Source organism: Triturus cristatus, chromosome 9, assembly GCF_964204655.1.
Source record: "Triturus cristatus chromosome 9, aTriCri1.1, whole genome shotgun sequence".
Classification (NCBI taxonomy): domain Eukaryota; kingdom Metazoa; phylum Chordata; class Amphibia; order Caudata; family Salamandridae; genus Triturus; species Triturus cristatus.
Genome location: NC_140592.1, coordinates 570,613,171 through 570,637,240, shown reverse-complemented (window position 1 = coordinate 570,637,240; position 24,070 = coordinate 570,613,171). Strand labels below are relative to the sequence as shown.

Sequence of the window (24,070 nt, the reverse complement as noted above, 5' to 3'; positions counted from 1 at the left end):
TTTTTGATAAACAGAAAGATAGTGAACATTGTTTAACAGTTCCTTATAATAGCAATAAACAGACTGAGAAGCCAAAGCAGAGTCCAAATGAAAATCCGTGGAGACAAACAATGAGCATGATCGAACCAAATGTTTCGAGTAACCCATTTATAGGTCCAAATGTCGCAGAAAGACATACAATGACAATGGAATCAGTATTAGAGACACAAAGGGACTCAGAACGAAGTAATGTAGAGAAACCAGTAGGTCCATCTTCAGAAGAATTGAGTGAATGGTTGAGAAGCTTGCAGAGAAAAGACAAAGAATCCCAATCAATAGATGTGGCCAAATTACGAATGGTACTGGAAGAGTTAATAGTAGTAACTATCCCCACAGAGAAATAAAAAACTTATCAGGATGAGGAGTTACTGTTTCTGTGCAAAAGTGTAACATGGAGAGCAAAAAATCTGCATGAAAGACTAGAAGAAGTAGCAAATGAAATGGTTATAGATATTGAAAAGGTGAAGGCTTTACAAAAACCATATCGAATAGATTTTACTGAAAAAGATATTGAACATTTGAATACCACAGGACGGATAAATCAGATTAAGGAGATAATTATTTTGTTGAGAAAACAGGAAGATGTAGATAAATGGAGAAGCAGTTGGTACCGAAAACGAGATGATGCCTCAGATAAAACATTTGCAGCATTCCCGGTGAGAGGAAAGGAAAAGGTAGCAACAGAATGCCCCATGAGAGAAATTCCAGGAGGAGGATATGTACATGTTCCATGGACTAGACAAGATATTTTGTCATTTACAAATGAAAAGCCTGTCGAGTGGTATAGGCAAGTGGACAGATTTGTGAAGTTATCTAAGGTATTATGGATTGATCTGAATAGTCTATTTGACATAATAGTACCAGCAGATTTATGGACAGAATGCAAACTTATGATAAATTGGCCAACACAGGAATACCCTAGGGATCCAAAGACAGGGGCCCCTGACCCAGAAGTTATGAAGAAATATGAACAGGTTATTGCCTTTCTGAAAAATAATGTATCTCCCAAAGAAACAGAATGGGTGAAAATTGACAGAACTCATCAGGAAAGTAAGGAGTCGGTACATGCCTATTACGAAAGGCTGATTTTAGCCTTTAAACAGTTCAGTGGGGATGAAAATTCGAGTGAAAAGGATTTAAGTCATTTTGTATACAGATTTGTATATGGTCTACGTCCAGAAATTAGTGAAATGATCAAACAACATGCTGTAGACTGGCAAAATATGAAAATAGATGAAGTATTGAGACATGCTAAATATTTCAGTGATGAGATTGAAGCAAAACAGCGTAAATTAAAAGAGAAACCTATGTGGGCACAAGTAAAGGTGGCAGAGAGGCAGGAAGCACAGTTAGCAGAACAAGCGAATAATACAGGCCCCAGACCAAAATTCATTCCTGGGAAAGGTAAGGGAAATTTTAATACAGAAGAAGCTAAAAAGAAATTCCCATGTCATAATTGCGGTAGAGTAGGGCATTGGAAATCCAAGTGTAAATTTCCCCCAAGTACTAACAATGAAAATGCATCATTGAATCCACAGGTGCAGAATGAGGTGAGTGGTCAACCGCAGCGACAGCAGCAGGTTGTTACCCAACAGAATCAGGTGCCAAAACCGCCTTTTCCACAAAGCAAAAACTCACAGAAATACAGTAATGAGACAGGATTCTACAGCGAAGAACAGGTAACGAAGCTGCCGCGCACTAGCGCTGTTTTGCAGTATTGGGTACAACGCGATGAGAGCGATTCAGAAGAAGGTTATTGACAGTGCCGAGTGGAGGAAGAAGAGTGCGTACTTGGCGCAACTCTAGAAGTAGACCAGAGAGGTCCATTTGTGGATGGGAAGATAAATAATGAAAATATTACTTTCCTAGTCGATACTGGTGCTACTCAATCAACTGTTAGGTCAGCTGATGTTAAGAATCTTCCTCTCTCGGATGAAACAATCCAAGTAGTTGGTGTATCTAACAGACAGATTAAAACTTATTTTACAGAACCAGTGAAAGTTAGCATAGGGAAATTCTCTGAAATGCACTGCTTTGCTGTGTGTGACACAAGTCCTGTGAATTTGTTAGGTAGGGATTTGCTGTGCAAAATGAATTGCACTATATTCTGTACCCCTGATGGGATAGCATTTGAGACCCCTGATGAAGATGTGCTGTAAAAAATGACTATGGCAAACAGGGAAACTGAGATTACTGAAGCCTATGCTGTATTTAACCCTGATGAATTACCTAAAGAATTGAAACAGACCGTAAAAGCAGAAGTCTGTGATTTCACCGGAGAAGATGTGGGACTAATGAGAAATGTAGACCCAGTAAAAATAACAGTGAAGGAACGAATAAGCTATCCAAATGTCCCTCAATATAAATTGACACCTGAGATAATTGAAGGAGTTACTCCAGTGATTGAAAAGATGATAAAACAAGGCATTTTGAGAGAAATGATGAGTAGTCCATGTAATTCCCCGATTATGGGATTGAAAAAGCCTAATGGAAAGTTCAGGATAGTGCAAGATTTGAGACAGATAAACAAAATTGTTGTATCATGTTGTCCTATTGTACCAAATCCATCTGTGAATTTGTGTCAGATTCCCCATGATGCAGAATGGTATACAGTGATTGATCTATGCCATGCTTTCTTTTCCATTCCATTGCACCATGACAGCCATCAGATTTTTGCGTTTCGTTTTGGCGAACGTATTTTGGCTTGGTGCCGAATTCCACAGGGGTATACCAAAAGCCCCTCAATATTTAATCAGATATTGAAGAAATCCTTAGAAAGTCTAGAAATGCCAGAAAATTCAGTATTAGTCCAATATATCGACGACCCGCGAAGCTTGTGAAATAGACACTATAGCCTTGTTAAATCATTTGGCTGATGGAGGACTTAAAGTGTCACCATCAAAATTACAATTTTGCAAGAAAGAAGTACATTATTTGGGCCATAGTATTGAAAAGGGACTGAGAAAGATAACAATAGACAGAATCAGGATCATAAAAGGAATGAGAGCTCCCATGACCCAAAGAGAGGTGAGAATGTTTCTTGGAATGGTTGGATACTGTCTCCAATGGATAAGCAATTTCTCCCTGATTGCAAAGCCTTTGGTACGTTTGACAAGAAGTGATGTGAGAGATCCAATTGATTTGAACAAAGAGGAATTGGCAGCTTTTAAAAGATTGAGAGATAGTTTGTGTGACGCGCCAGCATTAGGAATGCCTAATTATGAGAAGGAGTTTGAGTTGTATTGCAGTGAGAGGAATGGATGTGCACTTTCAGTGTTAATACAGAAGAATGGAAAGCTGAGGAGACCAATTGCATACTTCTCATCGATGCTAGACCCAGTAGCTGTAGCCTTACCTGGATGCTTGAAAGCAGTGACTGCTACCTGTCGGAGTTTGGAACAGATTGAAGGAATTTTGATGGGATATCCTGTGAAAGTATTTGTAACTCATGATGTGGCAATCCTTTTAACAAGGAGTCGCACTCAGTACATGACACATAGTCGGCTGACTAAGTATGAGAAAGTCATATTAGGTGCAACGAATGTGAGTCATGTGAGATGCTTGAACGTGAATCCTTCTACGTTATTGCCTGATGCTGAGAATGTGGAAGTCAGAGACGAAGCGGATCATGATTGTCTGGATGTGCACGATTTCTGTACCAAACCATGTACTGACATAAAAGATGTACCATTACCAGAAAGTGATTTTGTGATGTTTGTAGATGGTTTTTGCCTGAGAACAGATGATGGAATGCTGAGTGCAGCATATGCAGTATGCACAGTTGCAGCAGTAATGGAAGCATCTTACCTGAAAGGAGTAAAATCGGCCCAAGTAGCTGAACTTGTTGCTTTGACTAGAGCATGCAAGATTGGGAAAAGTGTGAGAGTGACTGTGATAACTGACAGCCAGTACGGATTTGGTGTGGTGCATGATTTTGGCCAAATATGGCTACAAAGAGGACTTTTGACATCAAGTGGAACTCCCATTAAGAATGCTGAGGTGGTTGGAAAATAGCTTGAGGCAATACAGCTGCCTAGGCAATTGGCTGTTGTAAAGTGTGCTGCACACAGTCAATCTGGCGATTACATCGCCATCGGCAACAAGTACGCCAATGATATGGCCTAATACTGTGCACGTAACCAGAATTCGATAAACAGGGCGAAGGAGAAAGAAGTGACTTCTTGCACCTTAATGTTTACTAACACTGTAGGTACCTGGGAAGAAGTAAGGCAATTGCAGGAAGAAGCAGGAGATAAGGAAATGAAACAGTGGGTAAAAGCAGAATGTGCACCAAGGGAAAAGGACCTTGTGTGGGCCTATCAGGATGGAAGACCAGTTATGCCTGATAGCATGATGTCTGCCATGGCACGGATGTATCATGGCCAGGGACAAATTGGGAGAGATACTATGATCAGGTCGTTCAAGCAGACCTGGTACAATGCAAAATTTAGACTTGTAGCAGAGAGTCCTTGTCAAAGATGCCTTATATGTCAGCAATACAACCCTGGAAGAAAGACAATAGTGAGCCTGGGAACAATAGGTCGAGAAGGAGGGCCTTTTACCAGAATGCAAGTGGATTTCATTGAGATGCCTCCCTGTAACAGGTTGAGGTATGTTCTAGTTATGGTCTGTTTGTTTTCTAGGTGGGTGGAAGCATTCCCAACAAGAAGAAATTATGGAATCACAGTGGCAAAATTACTTTTGAGGGAATTTATCCCCAGATTCGGGTTACCAGTAACAATTGAATCAGATAGAGGAAGGCATTTCCATATTGAGATCATAAAATTGATTTGTGAAGCATTGGATGTATGACAAAAACGACACTGTGCCTATCGCTCAGAGGCTTCTGGTGTGGTGGAACAAATTAATGGTACTATCAAAAACAGGATAGGGAAACTGTGTTTAGCCACAGGTATGAAATGGCATGATGTCTTGCCTCTAGTACTCATGACTATTAGATCAATTCCAGACAGAACTACAGGGTTGAGCCCCCATGAAATCATCATGGGTAGAGCAATGCGTCATGTGTTCATACCAGTCATCAAGCTGATGCCTATAACTGATGACATGGTGTTGGATTACTGTAAAAGCCTGGCTGACGCAGTTCATTCTGTGTTTCATCAGGTTGGAGCATATGCCACCACCCTTGAAAAGAAGCAAGCCCATGATCTGAGCCCAGGGGACTGGGTAAGAATCAAAGTACACAGAAGAAGCAACTGTCTGGTTCCAAGATGGGGAAAACCACGACAAGTAATTTTGACCAGAATAACAGTTGTGAAGTGTGCTGGACTGAAAAACTGGATTCATGCAAGTCACACATTGAGAATTCCAAATCCAGTGGATAGAACAGAAAAAGAATATTTTGACGAATCAGAATCTAGTACTGAATCAGATGACGAAGAGACAAGAACAAAAGAAAACCCTGAAAGGGGGAAGCAGAGTCAAATTTAACTTTCGTCCCCAGAAGTATTTCCTTGAGGAGAGGGCTACAGATTTCTGATACCAGCTCAGACTCAGAGACTGAACAAGGAACTCAACGTTCGAGAAAAGAAAAAGACAGTGAAAAGGCAATTAAAGAAATTACTGAGAGAGAAGTTCCAGATGAAAGATTGAGAGAAATTCCACCTGAATTAACCAATTTAGATGGACAGGTGCCAGATACAGAGAGAGGGAAAGATTTTTGCTGAAGACCCCGTGGAGGTGTAGGGAACTCCAACATCCAGTTAGAGGTAGGGACAAATAGTCAGCAGGAAGAATGCATGCCGGAGATTCGAGGAGGGACAGAAGTAGGGAAAACGAAAGAAGTGGTGGAAAAAGAAGGTGTTGAAAGTAAAAAGCAAGTTGAAACAGAGTCAGAGAAAGCGAAGACGAAGTACCTGAAGGTTGAGTTCTAAGAAAGTGAGCTTGGAGAACTGAAAAGAATGATAAAGGAAGTAAATTGAAAAGAGCAGTAAAAGACGAAGTTTGGCCGAATAAAATAAAAAGACTGAGAAATCGATTGACATGAGTAAATTCACCAAGAGCTGAACAAGTGAATGAAGTAACAAGTCAAGAGAAATCAAAAGACGAAGAAATAGTTGTAATTAAAGAAAGCAAAAGAACGAGGAAACCTAACCAGAAGTATAAGTCACCAGAATGGACATGTGTGGCCCTGCCTGAAGTAAAAGAAGAGGCGGATAGCCAAGGAAATCCAGACGTGACTGTACCGGAAGTGTTTGAGGAAGACGAGGAATCGGAAATCCTGAGTTATCTTATCCGATATGGAGAAGAAACGGATGTTCAGGACATTCTGTACTCGGATCACGAAGGAAAGGTGAAAGATAATGAGATGCCAAACTGAATGAGACAAGAACGCTGCTAATGGAAAGACAATAAAATACAGGAAAAAGACAAAAACTGGTAGAATCAAGTAGGTGCTTAGAGCCTTGGGTTAGACAAACTAGTTGTGAAGTAGAAGAGGCTAAGTCAAAAGACACTGTTCATTTTAACAAAAATGGCAAACACAGATAGTAGAAAAGGTAGATGTATATTTTTGAAAAGATGGTGCAAAATGTGTTGTTGTTGTACAGGATTACTAATGCTTCTGTGGAGTATACTTGCTCTAATGATCGCATTTAAGGTTACTATAGATACCATAGAAGGACATAGTGAAAACAAAACTAATATAGAAAAGATTCAAAAGGTAGTTCCAACTAGAATAGATAGAAACTATTTGCATAAAGACAGGTCTATAACTGATTTTTCTAATGTATTTTCGAAATTATTGTATGAATATGTAAAGACAATGGACATAAGGGACTGTTTCGTTTGTATGCAGTTACCTGCATCTGTATCGGAGGGAGTGACTTATCACCACCTTCCAGTAACCTATGGAATAACATGTAGTGTAATAGCTAGTTTATTTTACCAAACAGGGAAGTTAGAATATTATTTTTCAGATGTAGATAACATATTTTCACAAGTACCATCAATTAACAAGCTAAACAACGTAAAACCTGCAAAGGTATTAGGTGAATTTTTCTTAAAGACTAAAGAACTAACATTAGAATATATATTTAGAAACAATTTGACTTGCAGTTTAAGGAAGGAAGAAAAGACATTTTTGGATATGGTTGAAGAAAGGAGATTGAAAATGCAAAGGAAGGCATCTGAAGGAAAGGTGGAAAAGACAGTCTGGGATGTAGAAATGGAAAAACACTTGGAAGGAGAAGCTAGTCCAACTATGGCTTTAGATTGGCCTCAGAAAGGGAAATTGAGTATTAGAAGGAATCAAACTGCATATGATAATTACTTTGTGAGTGCCATGATACATACCAAATCATGGGTGGATGGGTTTTAAAGGAGGAAATGATCCAGTTTTTCCTGGGTTATACTTTATTTTCAGGAACAAGGCGTATTATCGTCTGCCAGACCATTGGTATGGCGCATGTTATGTAGGCCTGGTTTTCCCGAAGATTTTTCATATGGAAAGAGGAGAGGATGGTGTACATAACTTAGGTAGTTATTTAGAATGTGGGAAGAGAGAATCTTGGTCAGAGATTGTGGGTGATATCTTTGGAGCATTGATTCCAGCAGTTGGAATATCTCTGAATGCAAACAAAATTAGAAGACTATCAACAGTAGTGGATCGCTTGTCAACAAGCACTGCTGGAGGATTTTTATTGGTAAACACTGAAATGGTTGCCATGCGTGCCATGGTAATGCAAAATCGACTTGCCCTTGATATATTATTGGCAAAGGAGGGTGGAGTCTGTGGAATGCTGAAAGTTCAACATTGTAGTACTTACATTCCAGACGAAAGTAAAGATTTGAAAATGTATATTAAAAATATAACTGAACTGCATGACGAAATTGCACCACTGGAGGTTGAAGGTGTTTGGGAAAAGATTGTAAAGAAAATATCTGCTATCAAAAATTTCTTAGTAAACCTAGGTAGTACCTTTTTGGGTAAAATTTTACTTCCATTAACATGTGTGATTTTCCTAGTGTTAATATTAAGATTATTTATTATTATTATTTAAAATATTTATAAAGCGCGACTGTCACCTGGCAGGTATCCTGGCGCTGGTAGCTACTCCTGTGGTTTATTGACGGGGGTGAACTGGGCTGGCCGAATTTTTATAGGGGTGAAGGAAAGAGCCATGTTTTGATTCGTTTCCTGAATGGGAGGAGATGAGAGATTTGGCGAATGTCGACAGGTAGACTGTTCCATAGCTTGGCTGCAGCTACTCTGAACGATCTTCCTCCCATCCTGGCCTTCTTACATCTGGGCACTCTCGCAAGGCAGGCAGTTGTGGACCTGAGTGTTCTGGTGGGGGTGTACCAGGAGAACAGACGTTGAAGAGGTCTTGGTCCTACTCCATGTAATGCCTTGAAGACCAGGCAGAGGGCCTTGAAGGCAATGCGTTGCCTCAAAGGCAGCCAATGCAGCTCGGCCAGTGCGGCGGTGGCCGAGGATCTCCTGGTCCATCCAAGAGCCAGTTTGGCTGCTGCCGACTGGACTCGTTGGAGTCTGTCCAGTAGTGTCGCAGGAGATTCAAGCAGCAGGGCGTTGCATTAGTCAAGGCGACTGAGAATAGTACACCTGACTACTAGTGCTCTGACGGAGGGTGGAAGTAGAGGCAAGACTTTGCGCAGTGAGCGCATAAGGCCAGAGCAAGTAGCGACTGTTCTTGAGACCTGCGTTTCCATGCTCAATTGATGGTTTAACATGACGCCCAGGTTGCGAACAGTGGTAACTGGTGGGGGGTTGTTGGAGTTTTCCGATGGCCAGAACTCAGCGGGCAGAGGGCGGGGTATGCGACTCGCAGGGCAGAACATCACCTCGGTTTTCGAGGAGTTGAACTGAAGTGAGTTCCGGTGCAACCAGCTTGCCGTGTCTCGTAGACAGTCATGGAAGGCTTGCAAGAGGATGGAGTCTTCGCCTTCCCAAGAGAGAAGGAGCTGGGTATCGTCCGCATAGTTTACTGTGGTCATGTTATGCGATTTGATTAACGTGACCAGAGGTTTTAAGTAAACATTAAAAAGAATCGGACTGATAGAGGAACCCTGGGGAACACCGTGAGGGACCGGGGAGAAGACCGATTGGAAAGGGGGGAGGGAAACGGCCTGTTTTCTGTCACTAAGGTAGGAGTGAAACCAGATCAGGGCCGTGCCGTCGATCCCTGCCTCTCTCAACCGCTCGAGCAGGATCCTATGATTGACAGTATCGAATGCAGATTAGGATGACTTTGTCATAAAAAGAAGAAGATTCAGAAAAAGTTAAAAAGAGAAAATCTAAGGAGAAAAGATAAGAAACAAGAGAGGGAATTTGAAGAAATAGACCTAGAAGAAGTTAAGGAAAATATGTATAAGACAGCAAAAAAAGAAGGGATTGGGGAGACTGAGTTGTGAATAAAAGCAATAACTCACTTCGACTCCATGAAAAGTAATACAAAATTTTAATGGTGTGGTGATGAAATCTGCATGTTTATACTAATTAGAATAATCTATTAATTGTAATATTATTAATGTGTTTACGTGAAGTTTAACCAACATTACTAATGTACGAAATACACGTGGGATTTGCATTTTGCATGGTTAAAATAATTTGTAATTAACATATGTACGCATACTAAAACTAGGAAAAATAGAATATCGCATGATATAGGTTGCTTTTGTGACATTATCATAATGTTGCACCAGATGACATCAATGGGTGAATATGAACGCTTTAAATGTTGCCATACGCTAGATAATTACAAGCACATAGGGGAATTAGTGAGGGTTTAACATTTTATTCATTATTTATATGTATTAATTACTTTTTGTGTTTGTTTCGCTTAAGTTGTCATTTGGGCCTAAAATCAAGATGGCCGCCTGACTAACTCGACGTGATGGCCACCATTCCACGAGGTTTCAGACGAAGTGCGCCTGCGTCACATCATGTGCCAGTGGCCTCGACATGACCCTAGACTTGCTGTGCCTATGCAAGGTCGCGACGGGAAGCTTGCCAAGCATCTCGATAATAGACTTTTATAAAAACTGGAACCAGCATGTAGAATGAAATAACCCCATAAACCGCGCAAAACCTCACCGGACGATCTCGACTAACCAATGGGATGAGTCCAAATTTTGCAACATGTATCTTTTAGACCTTATTTCCATTATAAAATAACGGAAGAATAGAGAGGAGATGAATTGCGTTTTCCCTTTTGCTGACGGAGACAACGGTGACGTTTTGTGACGGCTGCGTTCCTGAATCTTTGACAGACTGAATTGTTGCCCAATTTCTTGATAAACTAAGAACTACCAAAAATCTATGGGCACTGATCGATGCTTGCACAACTCTGGTCCTTGACCCAATCTTAGGGACTGTAGCGTGCTGCATGAAGAACTTTTGAATTCTGACTAATTGACGACCAAATTTGATGACTTAGAGGACGACTGATAGCCAGAATAGTTAAATATGGTGTTCTGTGACTTGCGTAATGATTAATAAATTTACTAGATGGAACTAAAATTCTGGCATTGATTAGATAAACAAAAATATTGATTAACAAGAAAATGTGTTTGGTCGTTTTATTGAAAGAGGATAGATCAGGATCTTTGAGTATGTTTTAGCGGGACTAAAGCATCAATATCAATCCAACTAATTGATCCATCGATCACGTGGGAGGAGTATCTTAACGTTTAGGTTTACGATGTGTAGAGATAAGGATATTAGTGTATAGAAGTGTAAATAATTCCTCTCTATAGGTTATAAGGTATTCCTTTCATGTCAGTGCTTGGAACATTAATTTCTCCTGTAAGTGCAGACCAGTGAGAAGCGAAGTGTAAATGTTGGTGTTATGGGCCGCATCAGTGATTGAATGAGTGAATGCGTTAATGAGATATCTGGTCTGTGACGAAGGGAGGATATTAGGTACGGGGTTTTGTCCTGATTGCCGTTACCCAGGTTTCCGCGCTGCAACAGGTGTTAGACCCATTTACATGTTTTTCAGTGCATCCCTACACAGGGTGTGTATTTTTGGGTGTTAGCCCCTTGAACACGTTTTACATTTAATTCCCACACAGGGAAATATGGGTCTCTTAGTCCCATTTCAGTGTGTATTTCTTGTTCCTTGTTTTAGGAATTTTGTTTACACTGTTCCTTTCCTTTCTTTGGGGATCGTTGTCTCAGGGTGTGGTCCACCCTTTGCTGCACATTACATATTTTCCAAATTGTTTTATTGGAGAGGATGGTTTTATATTGCTTGTCAATGTATTTATTGTTGCTTGTGCATATTTTTTTACCTTTCCTTTCAGGTCACATGGTGTTCAGACTCTCGCGATGTTGTATTACAGGTTGTTCCTCTGAGTCTTGAACTTTTTCTCTGTTTTTGTATATGCTTGTCTATAGTTCCTCGCATGTTATATTGTTCTTTTTATTTTTCATTTAAAAGGAGGGGGATATGTCATATTCTGATTATTTAAGTATATGTTTCCCAGCTTAGCTATCTCCCTGCTGCTCAGCCAGTGTGAGTGTTGGCAGCGGAATGTTGATGTGACTGTGATATTAGGAATGCTTGGGTTCCTGTGTGGATTTTATTTATTTATAAAGTTTTATATAGCACAAACAGGACCCAAGAGGGTATCAGAGCGCTTTACAATACACTGTTTTTAAACATTAGATGAATGGGGTAATATACACACATTTGAAATTCGACATTCAATACCAAAGAGATAGACAGTGGTATATGGATAACATAGGTGGCTAGTAGTCATCAAAGAATTAAAGTCTTAGGATGTGAATTTTTTCATTAGAAGCATTTTTACTTCTTTTTTGAAGGAGGTTGAATGGTGACAGTTGAAAGATGGGCTGAGCAGCAGGCAGGCTGCTCCTGGTGGGGCTGGAGAATAAGGATCACCAGGCTGTTGGACAAATGCACTTAGTTACCATCCTGTAACTTGACCTTAATAAAGAAATACTTAAAAGACAACTCGGCTACATCTGGCAAGATACAACACAAATGGTATTTGAAACATCTGTTTAAGCCTTATTCAAGCTCATCAGGGCAAGACTCTCTGCAAAACAGCATTGGTGCTATCAGGGGCCCCCTGAATGGCTGGGGCCTTGGGCCAAAGCCCACTTTATCCATTCCTTAACATCTCTGCTTGACAAATGCACTAGCCCACTGACCTATATACTTGCAACAAACTTTGTGCTCTGTCTGGTACCGTCTTTGTTGCCGGCCAATTAACCGTTCGTATTGCCTCTTGATTAGATACTGATTTCCACCTGACAAAACTCCGGTCTGTCCCCTGGCAGGGCATTAATCACCGAGGTTATCCTGACTTTTCCAGAAATTGTGGAGGCCACGAGCAGGGAACCGGCGGGGCTGGCAATGGGTAAGTTATTATCCTACCGCCAACCATATATCAGGCCCGGCCTGTTGGCAATCATTAGGACTTTTAGTATTAACTATGTGCAAAGTGTGAGCCCTGTCCTAATTCTTGCTGTGCTTACTCTGGTGCTCCCTGACTGAAGCCCTTTCAAGGAAGCTTTTTTTCTGTCTTACTCTCCTGAATACTCCTTGCAACCGCAGGCTGTAACTCCAACTTCACGGCCAGATTTGCCATTTACACCTGCGTTGACGGCCCTTGCCCATGACCTTTGATCTCTTGGCTAAACCTCTGCTGCTCTTGCATGCGCACTGGCCAACTGCGTAATTCAACTCTCCTGAGTCTATTGCACTCAGCCTTGCTGCGAGGACAAACTAATCACGGATATTGATAGGAGGGGTTAGGGTGCAGTGCATTCTGATGACACTTTATAGTACTGCGATACCCTGGATTAACCCTGGTATCAATGTTAAATCACAGCATACTACGATAACCCGATTTTTGGGTCTATCCAATTTGGAACGGGGTCATTCTTACTTACGAGTTTGTCAATTATGTCACAACTGCACGGTATTTGTAAATTTTTAAATGACAGGAACTTCCCCCCTCCGAATATCTAACATCATCCTGTGCTAATGAAGTTGGCATTGCGAGGGAAGGCAGTACCCAATAAATTTGTTGTTGTGACTAGCCAGAATACAAACCAGCAAATGACAAGTCGGTTGAAGCTCGAGCATTGCATTGCTAGCGCCAAACATGCCTCTGGTATGGGGACATGCACCTGGTGGAGGTGATGTGCCCATCTATGGACGTATCCAGAAAATGCTGTTTCTAATGTAGGGGGGGGGGGGGACATTGCCTAGTATGTTTACTAGCTGGAGCGGTGAAGGAGGAAGCATTTTCGGCCAACTGACTTAAGCTAGCCCGCAACTCTTGTAACCAAAATATTCCACTGCAATGAGCATATGGAACTGATGAAATACAAAGGGGGGGGGTACACATGGGATCCACAGAATGACGAGAGCCATGCAGAAGGTCATGCATACTCTGAGCCACAGTGAAGAAAACGTAAAAGTGAAACAATCGTTTCACCCAAGCATGGGCAAGAAACCCAGAGCCCCATATTACCCGACCTGCGCACCTAGCATATCCGTGGTCCGAAAATAAACTAAGCTCGGCCCTGCGGGAAACAACGGCAGATATAGTGCTCCCCTCTCCAACTATTTTGTAAACTGAGCCCTCTAGATTCATTCCCGGTCTCACCTTACCATCAACGCCGCAACTACTGGCCGCACCCGCTCCCTGATCGAGCCTCGATGGCCCCCCCTCCCGTGCCGACCCTCTGTGCACTGTGAGGTCTGCCAGAGTCAGCCCTCATTGTGATGGCTTGCCGTTCCTCGGCACCCAAAACCGGCAGTGATGGGCGTTTGCCACATAACCTCCAAAGCACTGCCCTTGCTAGACTCGGGCACTCGCTGATTCTGGGCTCCCCCCTTAGTCGCCGCTGTGTTGGCTTCAGGGGCCTCGGGGAACCTGCATGACTGGCCATTAGTCCCATCATGGCAACACACCCCACCCATACCACAACAGAGTATGCATGCATAAATAAATACACAACACAACTTTTGTTTGGGAAAAATATTGCTGCAGGTTTATTCCATACAAAAGTATTCAATATGGTGGGTTATCTTACGGGCGATCCAAGGGCAGGCAGCTGTACCAACCTATGCTGCCCTGCCTGCCTGATGAGCCAAGCACTGTGGAGAAACCAATCAGTGCTACCCTTATGGGGGTGATCCCCTTACTGGATCACGTGACACATTGGTCCCTTATTACTCACGTCCCTTTCAGGGCGGAGCGTAGCAAGGCAAACCCCCGGTTGTTCAGGCCCACAACCGCCCAAAGGACTAAGTTGTTCCAGGACCCTCCACACGAGGTTCCTGTGATTTGGCTCTGGCACCCCTATTGTGCTCTTGCAGAGGTACCCTTCTGTACCCATATGTTTCCAGATCGGCCTGTAACTCTGCCACAGCTCTGGAGGCGGCCACCGTCGCCTAAAAAGCCCCCCACCAAAATAGTTCCTTTCTCACTGCAACCTTCAATTTCCTGGGCCTTCTTCATGTCCAGTAGGAACAGATCCAAGCCCACCTGTGCCAAGTGCACCCCAACTTTATCAAAATAACCTTTGATGTTCGCCCGGCATGGCTCATACCTGATGAAGCCAAAGCCCCTTGCTCTGCGAACTTGCGCATGGAGCGGTTTATGCTTCTCTGGGAATGTACCAGTGCCTCGCATGCCCTGCAAGGATGTGATGGTCTCCCAGGAGTGAGATCTACTCTTAGCCATCGCTATATAACCCTACGAGCTGATGTGGCTCCCACCTCCTGCAACCTGTAGTTGCAGTCCTTCTAGCATTTTGTGCTCCCTAACACCTGTTTCCCCAAGTCATGGAACAGCAGCGCACTTGCTTCAAAGAATGCTTCCACAACCAGGCTATATACTCTGGCTATGTGGGCGGGGCATTTCATGCTCACTGAAGCAACCCATTACCGGCCCTGGGAGCAGAGTACACCCTCTTTGTTGAAGTGCACTGCCCATTGTGATTAATAAACCATGGCGAACCGGACTTGTTCGCATAGCGCACACTATTGCAGTCACAGCAACCATTAGGAGTAAAACTTACGCCACCTACCAGGATTGCTTAACTAAGGGTTGATGACAGATACACACATACCTGCTAACCCGCTGTGACCCTTGATGCTCAAAGCGGCTAATGACCTAGTACTTTGTTATTCCAGGTAATATTGCCCTCCACAAGATCAAGCAGCACATGAGCACCACTCCTGTATCCTATGTGAATACCTGCAATGTACCCTTCTGCCCCTTTATGGGTGGGAAAATACCTGTAACATTGCGAATCCCACTGCACCGACATTCTCGGGCAGTCCAGTGTGGGAGAGAGGTCTTTAGGATTGGTTCTGCCATCTTGCCTAGCCTCCTAGCCCGCAAGCACCCTCGTCTGACAGCACATTATCTGCTGTGTCGCCCGTGCAATATCTGCACCCTGGCACAAGACGTCCCGTTCTATACATCTGCTAACAGACTACCTTCAGTGAATCTGGAGTGAACGGTTGTCTGTTGAGCATCTGACCATAAGAACCTTGATTTGCTTTGGGAGGGATCAATTTGTTGCATCTGTCACACTCAAAATAGTGGCGATGTGCAGTACTTTTGCATTCTACACTTCAGGGTGGGACTACATACCCCACAAGACCACGGAGTTGTGTGTATATTACCAATGATACTATTAGGATATAAGGTTCCCAGTGTCAATTGGTGACTATCTCGTCATGGAATATGTGACATTAAGCAAGGGAGCCTTCGTATACTTGCCATCATCCCTCCTGTCATACAGTCATTTTGCCTTGACATTTAAATCTGTGGTATTCGCCCCCAGACTTCCCAAGCTGCGTACTGCTGGCCATGTGCGCAGCTGCTGGCGTAATAAAGGAAATCTCCCCTTGCAACTTGCAATGAAACAACGCCCGCTTGAATGTGCTACGTTGTAAGCGATTAAGTGCCTAACATATCTCTTCCCCTTAACCGCACTGGTCATTAGAACCTTAGCAGCACACAATTTTCACCTGGACATACATCTAACTCAGAATGGCTCTACACCGCCGTAAATCCAGAGACACACATTTCTTAAACATATTCGCTGGGTTTGCCACTTGGCACCCTTCTGGTTAGTGATACGGAACCTCCTACCCAGCAGAAGCTGCCAGTCTCACGTTGCCGTCACACCACCTGTGTATCTTAAATCACCCTCCTGTGTCGCCTAACCTTGGTTCTAGAGTGCACTTAATCTGCGCCGTTGTCCAGACAATTTCACAGACCTCTTTGATTGCCAGACCCTGGTGACCACATTAATGGTGTCAAATCTGGTTTCAAACAATATATGCATTGTGCCCTCTATTGGAGCCAACTCACCCCTTCGTGGAGTGACAACTACACAGGTGCCTACACAAGTCACCCAACAGACAAGTTGGCCCTGGCTACGTTGTGTTCTGGTGACAGATTTGGAAAGAGCCTTGCCTTCACTTGCTGCTCCCTGGGACACACACAATGCCTGTGCTCTGGGCGCAACACGGCGATGCCCTCGTGTAGCATCGAACCCCTGGTCAAATAAGAGTGGCAACTCCCACTGCAACGGCGTGTCCAGCACAAAGAGGACACCAAGATGTCCGGGGGAGGCATAAATACCTCCCCACCTCCTCTGCGGGCCGGAAGTGACGCGTCTGGTAAGGGGACTCCTCCTCGAGTCCCCCTTTATTCGTGGGGGTGAGGAAGTGCCCAAATGGCACTAATGAGGCCGCCCGTTTAGGGTGGTCCCCTGCAGGGGCCGCGGGCAGCCGCAGGTCATCGTTGCCGAAGTCCCCAGGCACCCGACGCCTTCTCGAACTGGCGTCCTGGCTGCCGGTGAAGGGGGCGGTGTACTCGTCTGTTCTGGAGATAGTGGTACCGGCCGCAGGCTCCTTGATGCTACTCGCCGCTGCCTTCTTCTCACTGCAGCTGGCTTTCCCGATGGCTCAACCCCATAGACAGCTGTCCTAAGATTCCTATTCTTCACAACCGGTTTCCGCTGGATGGGGCCTGATCCTCCCGCAGCTTGATCACTCCCAATGGCCTGGTTCCCGCTGTCGAACTGCCGATTCTTTCTTCTCCTGGCAGAGGGGGTGTTGTGTGTTCACTCAGGGCCTTGCACCCTTATTTACCCCCCCCAGCTGCTCGCCACCTCGCCCCCTGCTTGGGGGGGCCATAGGCTACCTTGGGGCGACCAATTCTGGTCACCCTCTTTTTCGCGGGCTTCTGCGATGGGGGGGAGGCTTCCCGCCTCCTGGCTGCGTTTGCCACGGGCCCCTATCGGGTCCGGATACGGCTCTGCTTTCCCCGGGCCAGGTTTCATGTCCTTTATGCAGGCAACTACAGTGACAAACTACTGTTAACTCTCCCCCCGCCACCCATAATCGATCAACATTCGAGAACCACAGGGGGCAACTCCCTCTGCGCACATACACAAAAGGAAGGAAGGGCAATAAAAGGCGGGAAAGAGAATAGGGGATGAATACAAAATGCAAGGCACTGCAGCATATTACAATAATTAACAATATATCATAAAATATTTGCATATATTTCAGAAGGTATTTCCTCAGGTGGATGAGAACCATGTTTTCTTGAGGAGAATTCATATCATAGAAGCCGTACTCTCCTGATGTTTAATAGTAGTCTGTAATGGCTTTTTAAGCCAGGTTTGCTGTTTTTCCCCAGTTTCAGCAACAAGAGAATGTACAGCCTTTGCTATGACACATAGCTGGCATTTTCACCGTGGGAGAATTTTAAAACAAACATTCCCATTGTTATAGCAAATGTGTACTGTCAAGCGCTTTACATTACACCTTGCACTTTCTATCTTTTCAACTGCACTCCCGACTCACCAAAGCCACTTTTTGATCTGTAATGGTTTTATTGGCTTTTGAAATAGTCCAGGCAGAAATGAGCAACTGTAGCAACATAAATGGAATACATGATTAAACGCCTTGCATAAAATATGTGTTTTTTCCAGCGGAATGTTAAAGAGATATCAAATGGCACACCAATTGAGCCGATGCAACTGTACGTATTATTAAAAATGTTCAAACTTCCTGATGCACATACATACCAGGTAGTAAGCCGTCAATTAACAATAATGCAGGGTATGCTCTTTATTTTATAACAGCTATGGTAGAAAGAACACAAATGAGTAAAACATGTGAGGGAAACGTAGAGGCAAGAGAATATGTCGGCCAAATATTTATAAGAAAATAAATCACCTACAAATCTGAATGTTATAAATAAAAATCTGAACAGTGAGTCATAATATATAGATGGAAATATGACCCAAACAATCAATGGGGCTAGAAGTTCAAGCTAAATTAGCTAAAGTGGGTATTTGTACCAGTCCTTCAATTATTTTAAAAAGACACCTACAAATAAAGCTATTCCCAAGATGATTTGGATCACAGTGTTCCCATGGGTACCTCCAGACATTAGTGCCTGCTGGGCTATCTCCTCTGAATGGCAGCTGATATTGGCAATGATGTGCTTGGGTTTCTTGGATACCCACTTGAGCAGGTAACTGATGTCTCTGCAGGTACAGTCCCATGGGTTCCCTGACAGATTAGCTGAGCGCAGGTTGATCATAGGCTCCAGAATGTCTTTGGGGAGGCAGTGGAGCTTGTTGAAACTAATGGACAAGGTTTTGAGCTGATCCAGTCTCTGAAAGACATTGGAAGACAAGGTGGCTAGTTGGTTACTGTCCAAATAAAGCTCTCTTAGGCTTTTCTGTGACAAGAATACATTTGCTGGCAGATACGTTAGTGCATTGTGTTGTAGCAACAGCTTGCTGATGTTAAAGAGTCCCGCAAATAATGTGGATGGTAAGAAGGATACCTTGTTGAAGCCAAGATCCAAGTATCGAAGACCATGCAAGAATGTGAATGTATTATATTCTAAACTTGAGAGTTTGTTATTACTTATGTATAGTACCTTGAGATTTTTTAAGTTTCTGAAGATCCCTTGTGGCAGATACACTATTTGGTTAGCATGTAAGTACAATTTCATCAGGTTCTCTAGATTCCAGAAGACACTGGCTGAAAGAGTTTTAATTTGGTTGTGATTAAGCCAAAGAACCCGCAGCTCCTGAAGCTGGTGGAATGCACCTTCAGACATGTTGTTAATCCTGTTCTCTTCCAGATGCAGTATTCTGAGTTTCTCCTTGAAGCAGAAAGAGGCAGTCTGCAGGGTAACCAAATGGTTGTTATTTAAACGCAGCACTCTAATTCTCCCAAGAGTCCTAAAAGGTCCTGCTAGGAGCCTGCAGCCAGCACTATTGTTCATGTGCAATTCTTTCACCTCCATTTGGGTGTCGCCAACATCATTGTGGAGATAGGTTATGTTGTTATGATTCAGTTCTAGCTCCTGGAGGTTCACCAAGTTATGTAAAATCTGTTCAGTTAATTCTTGCAAATTGTTGTAGCTAAGGCCCAGTCTAGTAAGGCGGATGAGGCTCACAAAGACTTCATTAGGAAGGGTTGTAAGCAAGTTGGAGCTCAGATCCAGTTGCTCAAGATTAGCCAGATCCCTGAGGGCATCTTTTGAGACAACGCTAATGAGGTTATGGCTAATGTCGAGTATTTGAAGGGATGAAAGTCTGGAGAGGGCATCATCTGGGAGAAATGTCATCTTGTTGGTATGTAAAATTAGGTGCTTGAGCTGTGGGAGTTTGGCAAGTGCATTTGCCGGAAATAAAGTGAAATGGTTGTAGCTCAGATCCAGTAAGGAGAGTTGACTTGTACCTGAGAAACTGTTATTTGGCAAAACTGAAAGATGGTTGTGCTGGAGGTACATCTTCTTCAGCTCTTTCAAGTTGCTGAACACTCCTGGTGCAATTTGCGATAGCTCATTAGAACTTAGGTACAGAGTGTGTACTTGTTTTAGTCCATCCATTGCACCAAGTAGAAGAGCATTGATATGATTTGCATTAAGAAAGAGGCTTGTCAGTTTCTCTAGTCCCAAGAATGCCCCAGGAGAAAGAGTGGAGATGCTGTTGGCACTGAGGTCTAAGACTCTCATGTTTTCTAGGTTTCGAAACTGGTTTTCTTGTATGTGGCAGATTTTGTTTCCTCCAAGCTTCAATTCGAGTAGACTGCTGGCACCTTGCAAAGCTTCTGATGGGACAGTATCGAGCATGTTATTACTGAGATCAATCACCTGAAGGTGCTCCAAGACTGAGCTGTCTTTATTCAAGGATTTCGCTTTGAAATCTTCTCTGTGGAGCATCGTGATGTTGTTATTCTGGAAGTAAAGTTCGAGAATACCATCTGGCAATGGACTTGGGAACCTCTGAAGCTGTTTACCACTGCACCAGACAGTGCTTTCAGTCTGGCACTGACATGGTCCCGGACAATCAGTTTTAAAACTTTGTATCCTAGACAAGTTCATTAAAAGGAGACAGCTGATGACGGAAAGTGACTGCATTTTCTGTCTGTAACAAGACGTGACCAACTGAAAAATAAAACCATACGTTAGTTCAAGAGGAATTTGAAAAGTCACTAATCAAAAGCAACCCCCCTGTATCATATGGATTGGCTAGCTTGGTGTGTTGCTGTATAAATGCCCTGATCTTTGTCTTTCTTCTTCTCGGTTGATTCTAATATTAGGCTGATGCCATTTTCTACAGGTATGGCAAATTATTAATTGAGAAAAGAAATATTGTAACTATCATGTAAGGAAATTACATGTTTATACTCAGTCCCCATACATCACTGAAATGTTGTTATTTTACTGTGTCTCAGCTGTGTAACCGTTGCCGAAGGAAATAATTAGCTTAAAAAATGGAGGCTGTCTGCCTGTTGGCTGGCACCCGAACAGTCCAGTATAATCTAGATAAATCAAGTTATTGAAAAATCCTATAAACTGAAACCAACCACAGAACAATCTTACTAGAAGAATGTGTATGCATTCTGGTGTTGACATAATATAGATTTGGCTTCTGATAAAGAAGTGAATCTTCTTAGAGATTAAATGGGTGAGTTCTATAGTAGTAGCTAGCGCACATTTACTGCAATTTGGATGCAAGATGAAAGTTTTGATTCACACAACAGTGGATGAGGTTTCCCTTCTACGTGGGGGTTTTTAGGGCCTCATTTCTGGGGTTTTGGCATAGGGTAGTGCAGCAAGTTACTTTGCTGCGGTGCCCTACGTCAAAGTGAAAATGCAGGAATGCACCATATTTCTCCAATACGGTGCATACCTGTGCTTTCTGCCAGCGCTGGAGCTGTTTCGGCAGCCTAGTGCCAACACCATGGTGCAAGGAGGCCTGTGTTGTTTGCAGGATTGTTTTCGTGCTGTAAGGAGCACCTTCCTGCACAGAACAATCCTGAGAGGCGTTTTCCTCTTTCTATGTGTGCTGCAGAATTACGTTATTTCTCCTCTTTATGCCTTGCTTCAGGAGAAGTAAGGTTTTGGTGCATCCCCAGGTTTACATGGTTTTGTAAATCTGGGAAAGCCTCAAAATCTATGGGTGTTGTGTGGGAACACCCACTGCTACGCCCATGGAACACCTCTCAAGCACAGAGTAATGCAACGCAGTGCTGCCTTGCATTACTCCATATCTATGAGGCCATTCAAAGCCACGCAAAGTGGCTTTGAATGGCCTCATAGATATGATTTCAAAATTGCACGACTGGAATGTCACAAAAATGGAAGCTCCTTCAGCGCAAGGGGCTCATAAAATGCCTTTTAGTCTCTCTTGTAACAGGCAGGGGAGAGTCAATCTGATTTACAGGTGTGGACTTTTGAAGTGTATTTTGTTTGGTTTACATTAGTAAATCTGGCATTTGCACAGGCAATAGATTAGATAATGCCAGCTCATTGGCAAGATACATTGGTTCTCTAATTACATGCATTCACGTGCTGACATATCACACCATTAATACAACTACTGGACAAGATGTGCCTAATGTGGTGCCCTCAACAGGCCATTTCTGTGAATCAGCTTAGGAGGGTAATACAAAATTAGCTTTCCTTTGAGTGAGATCCCTGTGAACCACTTACCTCAAAATTCTAACACCAAATTGTCTAATGGTGCTGTTGCATTCCATCAGGTGATTCAACTAAGAGGCTTTCCAACCTTTTTTTAGGAATATAAGGCCAAAATGAGGTATTTTAAATTAAAAATATTTGTTTTCATCCCTCTTCGACTCTGTTGGACAGGTACTTCAAGTGTCATATTTTTGTATTAGTGTGAAATATATGGCATAAACACCAAGCACAGATTTGGAAGCATATACATGCCGTTGGTAGCTCCTTTCCAACAATTCATCACCATGGCTGAGAGTGCAGGTGGAATTACTCTATACATTTAAAGGAGATAAGGATGTTGAATGCTGTATGTGATGTGATGTGCCAGGAGAAGTGATTGTGTGTTTGATTGAAAGGCATACTTTAATATGACAGATTATGGTGGAGGTCAGTGGTTGAAACGTAAGATGTACAGGTTGGTATAGGTCCAAACTTGTCCTAATTGTTCTGCCGTCTCCATTTGGACATGCACTTGCCATGAATACTGCATGGGACAATTTTTAGCTTAGATATAGGAAGCATAGTGGTTGCCTCTGACCAATCACGGACATCATGATCCCTTACCAGTGCTCATCCAGCCTGGTGAGCCACTGATGTGCAGAATTTCACAAGCATTACTTCTAGAATGGTGTTCGGACAGAGACAGTTTGACTAGGATGTTTTAAATCCCAAGGCACTATCTTGCTAATTATCTTTTTCCATTTTCATTTAGTTTCATCCATATATTTAATTTTTCACTTTGTAGTCAGAATCATGCATAAACCACACATAAAATAAGCATTTCGGTGTCAAACTGTTCTGATTGGGTGAGTCATCTCCTTCCACTGCTAATTTTCTAGAACCTTTTCTTTACTTTGCAGTGCGCACTCCAAGCCTTACACGTATTTCCTCTCTCCTCTGCTTGTTCCTCTGCCCCTCCAATATCTCGTTCTTTGATAATCCCTGTCCCGCTCCTTGTTGTAATTTTTTTTTAAATTTACTTTTTATACAATGGCCTAGAAGCTGTGAAGTGCTACCGGGCCACTTACTTCCTTTTAAGTGTTGATGTGCACTTGGGTTTCACTTTTTAAGCTTCAATTTTCAGTTCTGACCTGTAAATGCAGCATGTTAGAACGGTAACTTCAAATTGTTCACCATGTGTCACAACACACATGTGCACATCTTGGAATGGGCTATCTTTAATAATAAAATCCATTACAAGATTGTCAGCCCTGTGTGCAAGTTTCAAGAAGCATGTGTTCGCATACAAATGGCAAGGAAAACAGCATTGTTAAGCTAACATAACCTTACAACAACCTAAAACACAGTTTCCTGTGCTACTCCCTGTATCCCATAAACACTGTATAAACCCTGTCCCGATTTGGCTTTAACTCCCCATACACTTCCATTTCTCCAGTGTAATCAACATTTAAAACAGATTATTCTTCTCCTAACCATTTCGCTGCCCACTCCTGTCTTCAGCAACAATATGCAATATGTACAGACATTCAACTCCCTGTCTTATTCTACCTCATTTCCTCATGACTCAGTCTTCAATTAATGGAGATTTATTGGCATCCCTGAGTTACCACTGTCTTTGAACAAAGAGAGAGTCTGCCTACGGTGGCCCAGTGCTCCAACTGGACTTGGTCAGAAGCAAACACATTTTAGAGATTGGTTGCAAAGGTTACTTTATTACAAAATCAGGATATCTGTGACAGTGTTACATTCTTGGCCTAATCTGCCTTTCAAGCGATCATGGCATTCACAAATAAATAATAGAAAATTCAGCCCATGACTCTTTCCGCTGCCAATACAAACTACCTCTCCCATTTGACACTAACGACCCCCATCTTTTCCACCGTTTTTGGTGCTCTCTCCATTCTCGATTTCCTGCCGTGTCTGTCCTTACGGGCACTCCTCGGTCTCACCAGCTTTCCAGTACATCTTCAAGAAACCTGCCTGCACTTGGACCAGTGCTGCGTAATGTCCAAAGTTAGCAGTTCCA

The 24,070-nt window shown here is 42.9% G+C and overlaps 1 protein-coding gene across 1 annotated transcript in view; it reads right to left on the bottom strand.

Annotated features, from left to right (window-relative positions):
* Positions 1-17,955: 17,955 nt before the first annotated feature.
* The window catches only part of LOC146798326 (uncharacterized), an 88,099-nt gene continuing 81,984 nt past the window's right edge, over positions 17,956-24,070 (bottom strand). The window contains exon 2 of the mRNA XM_085627951.1: positions 17,956-20,505. Within this exon, the coding sequence (XP_085484077.1) occupies positions 18,409-20,478 (2,070 nt within the window). The 5' untranslated portion in view covers positions 20,479-20,505 and the 3' untranslated portion in view covers positions 17,956-18,408. The remainder of the gene's footprint in view (positions 20,506-24,070) is intronic.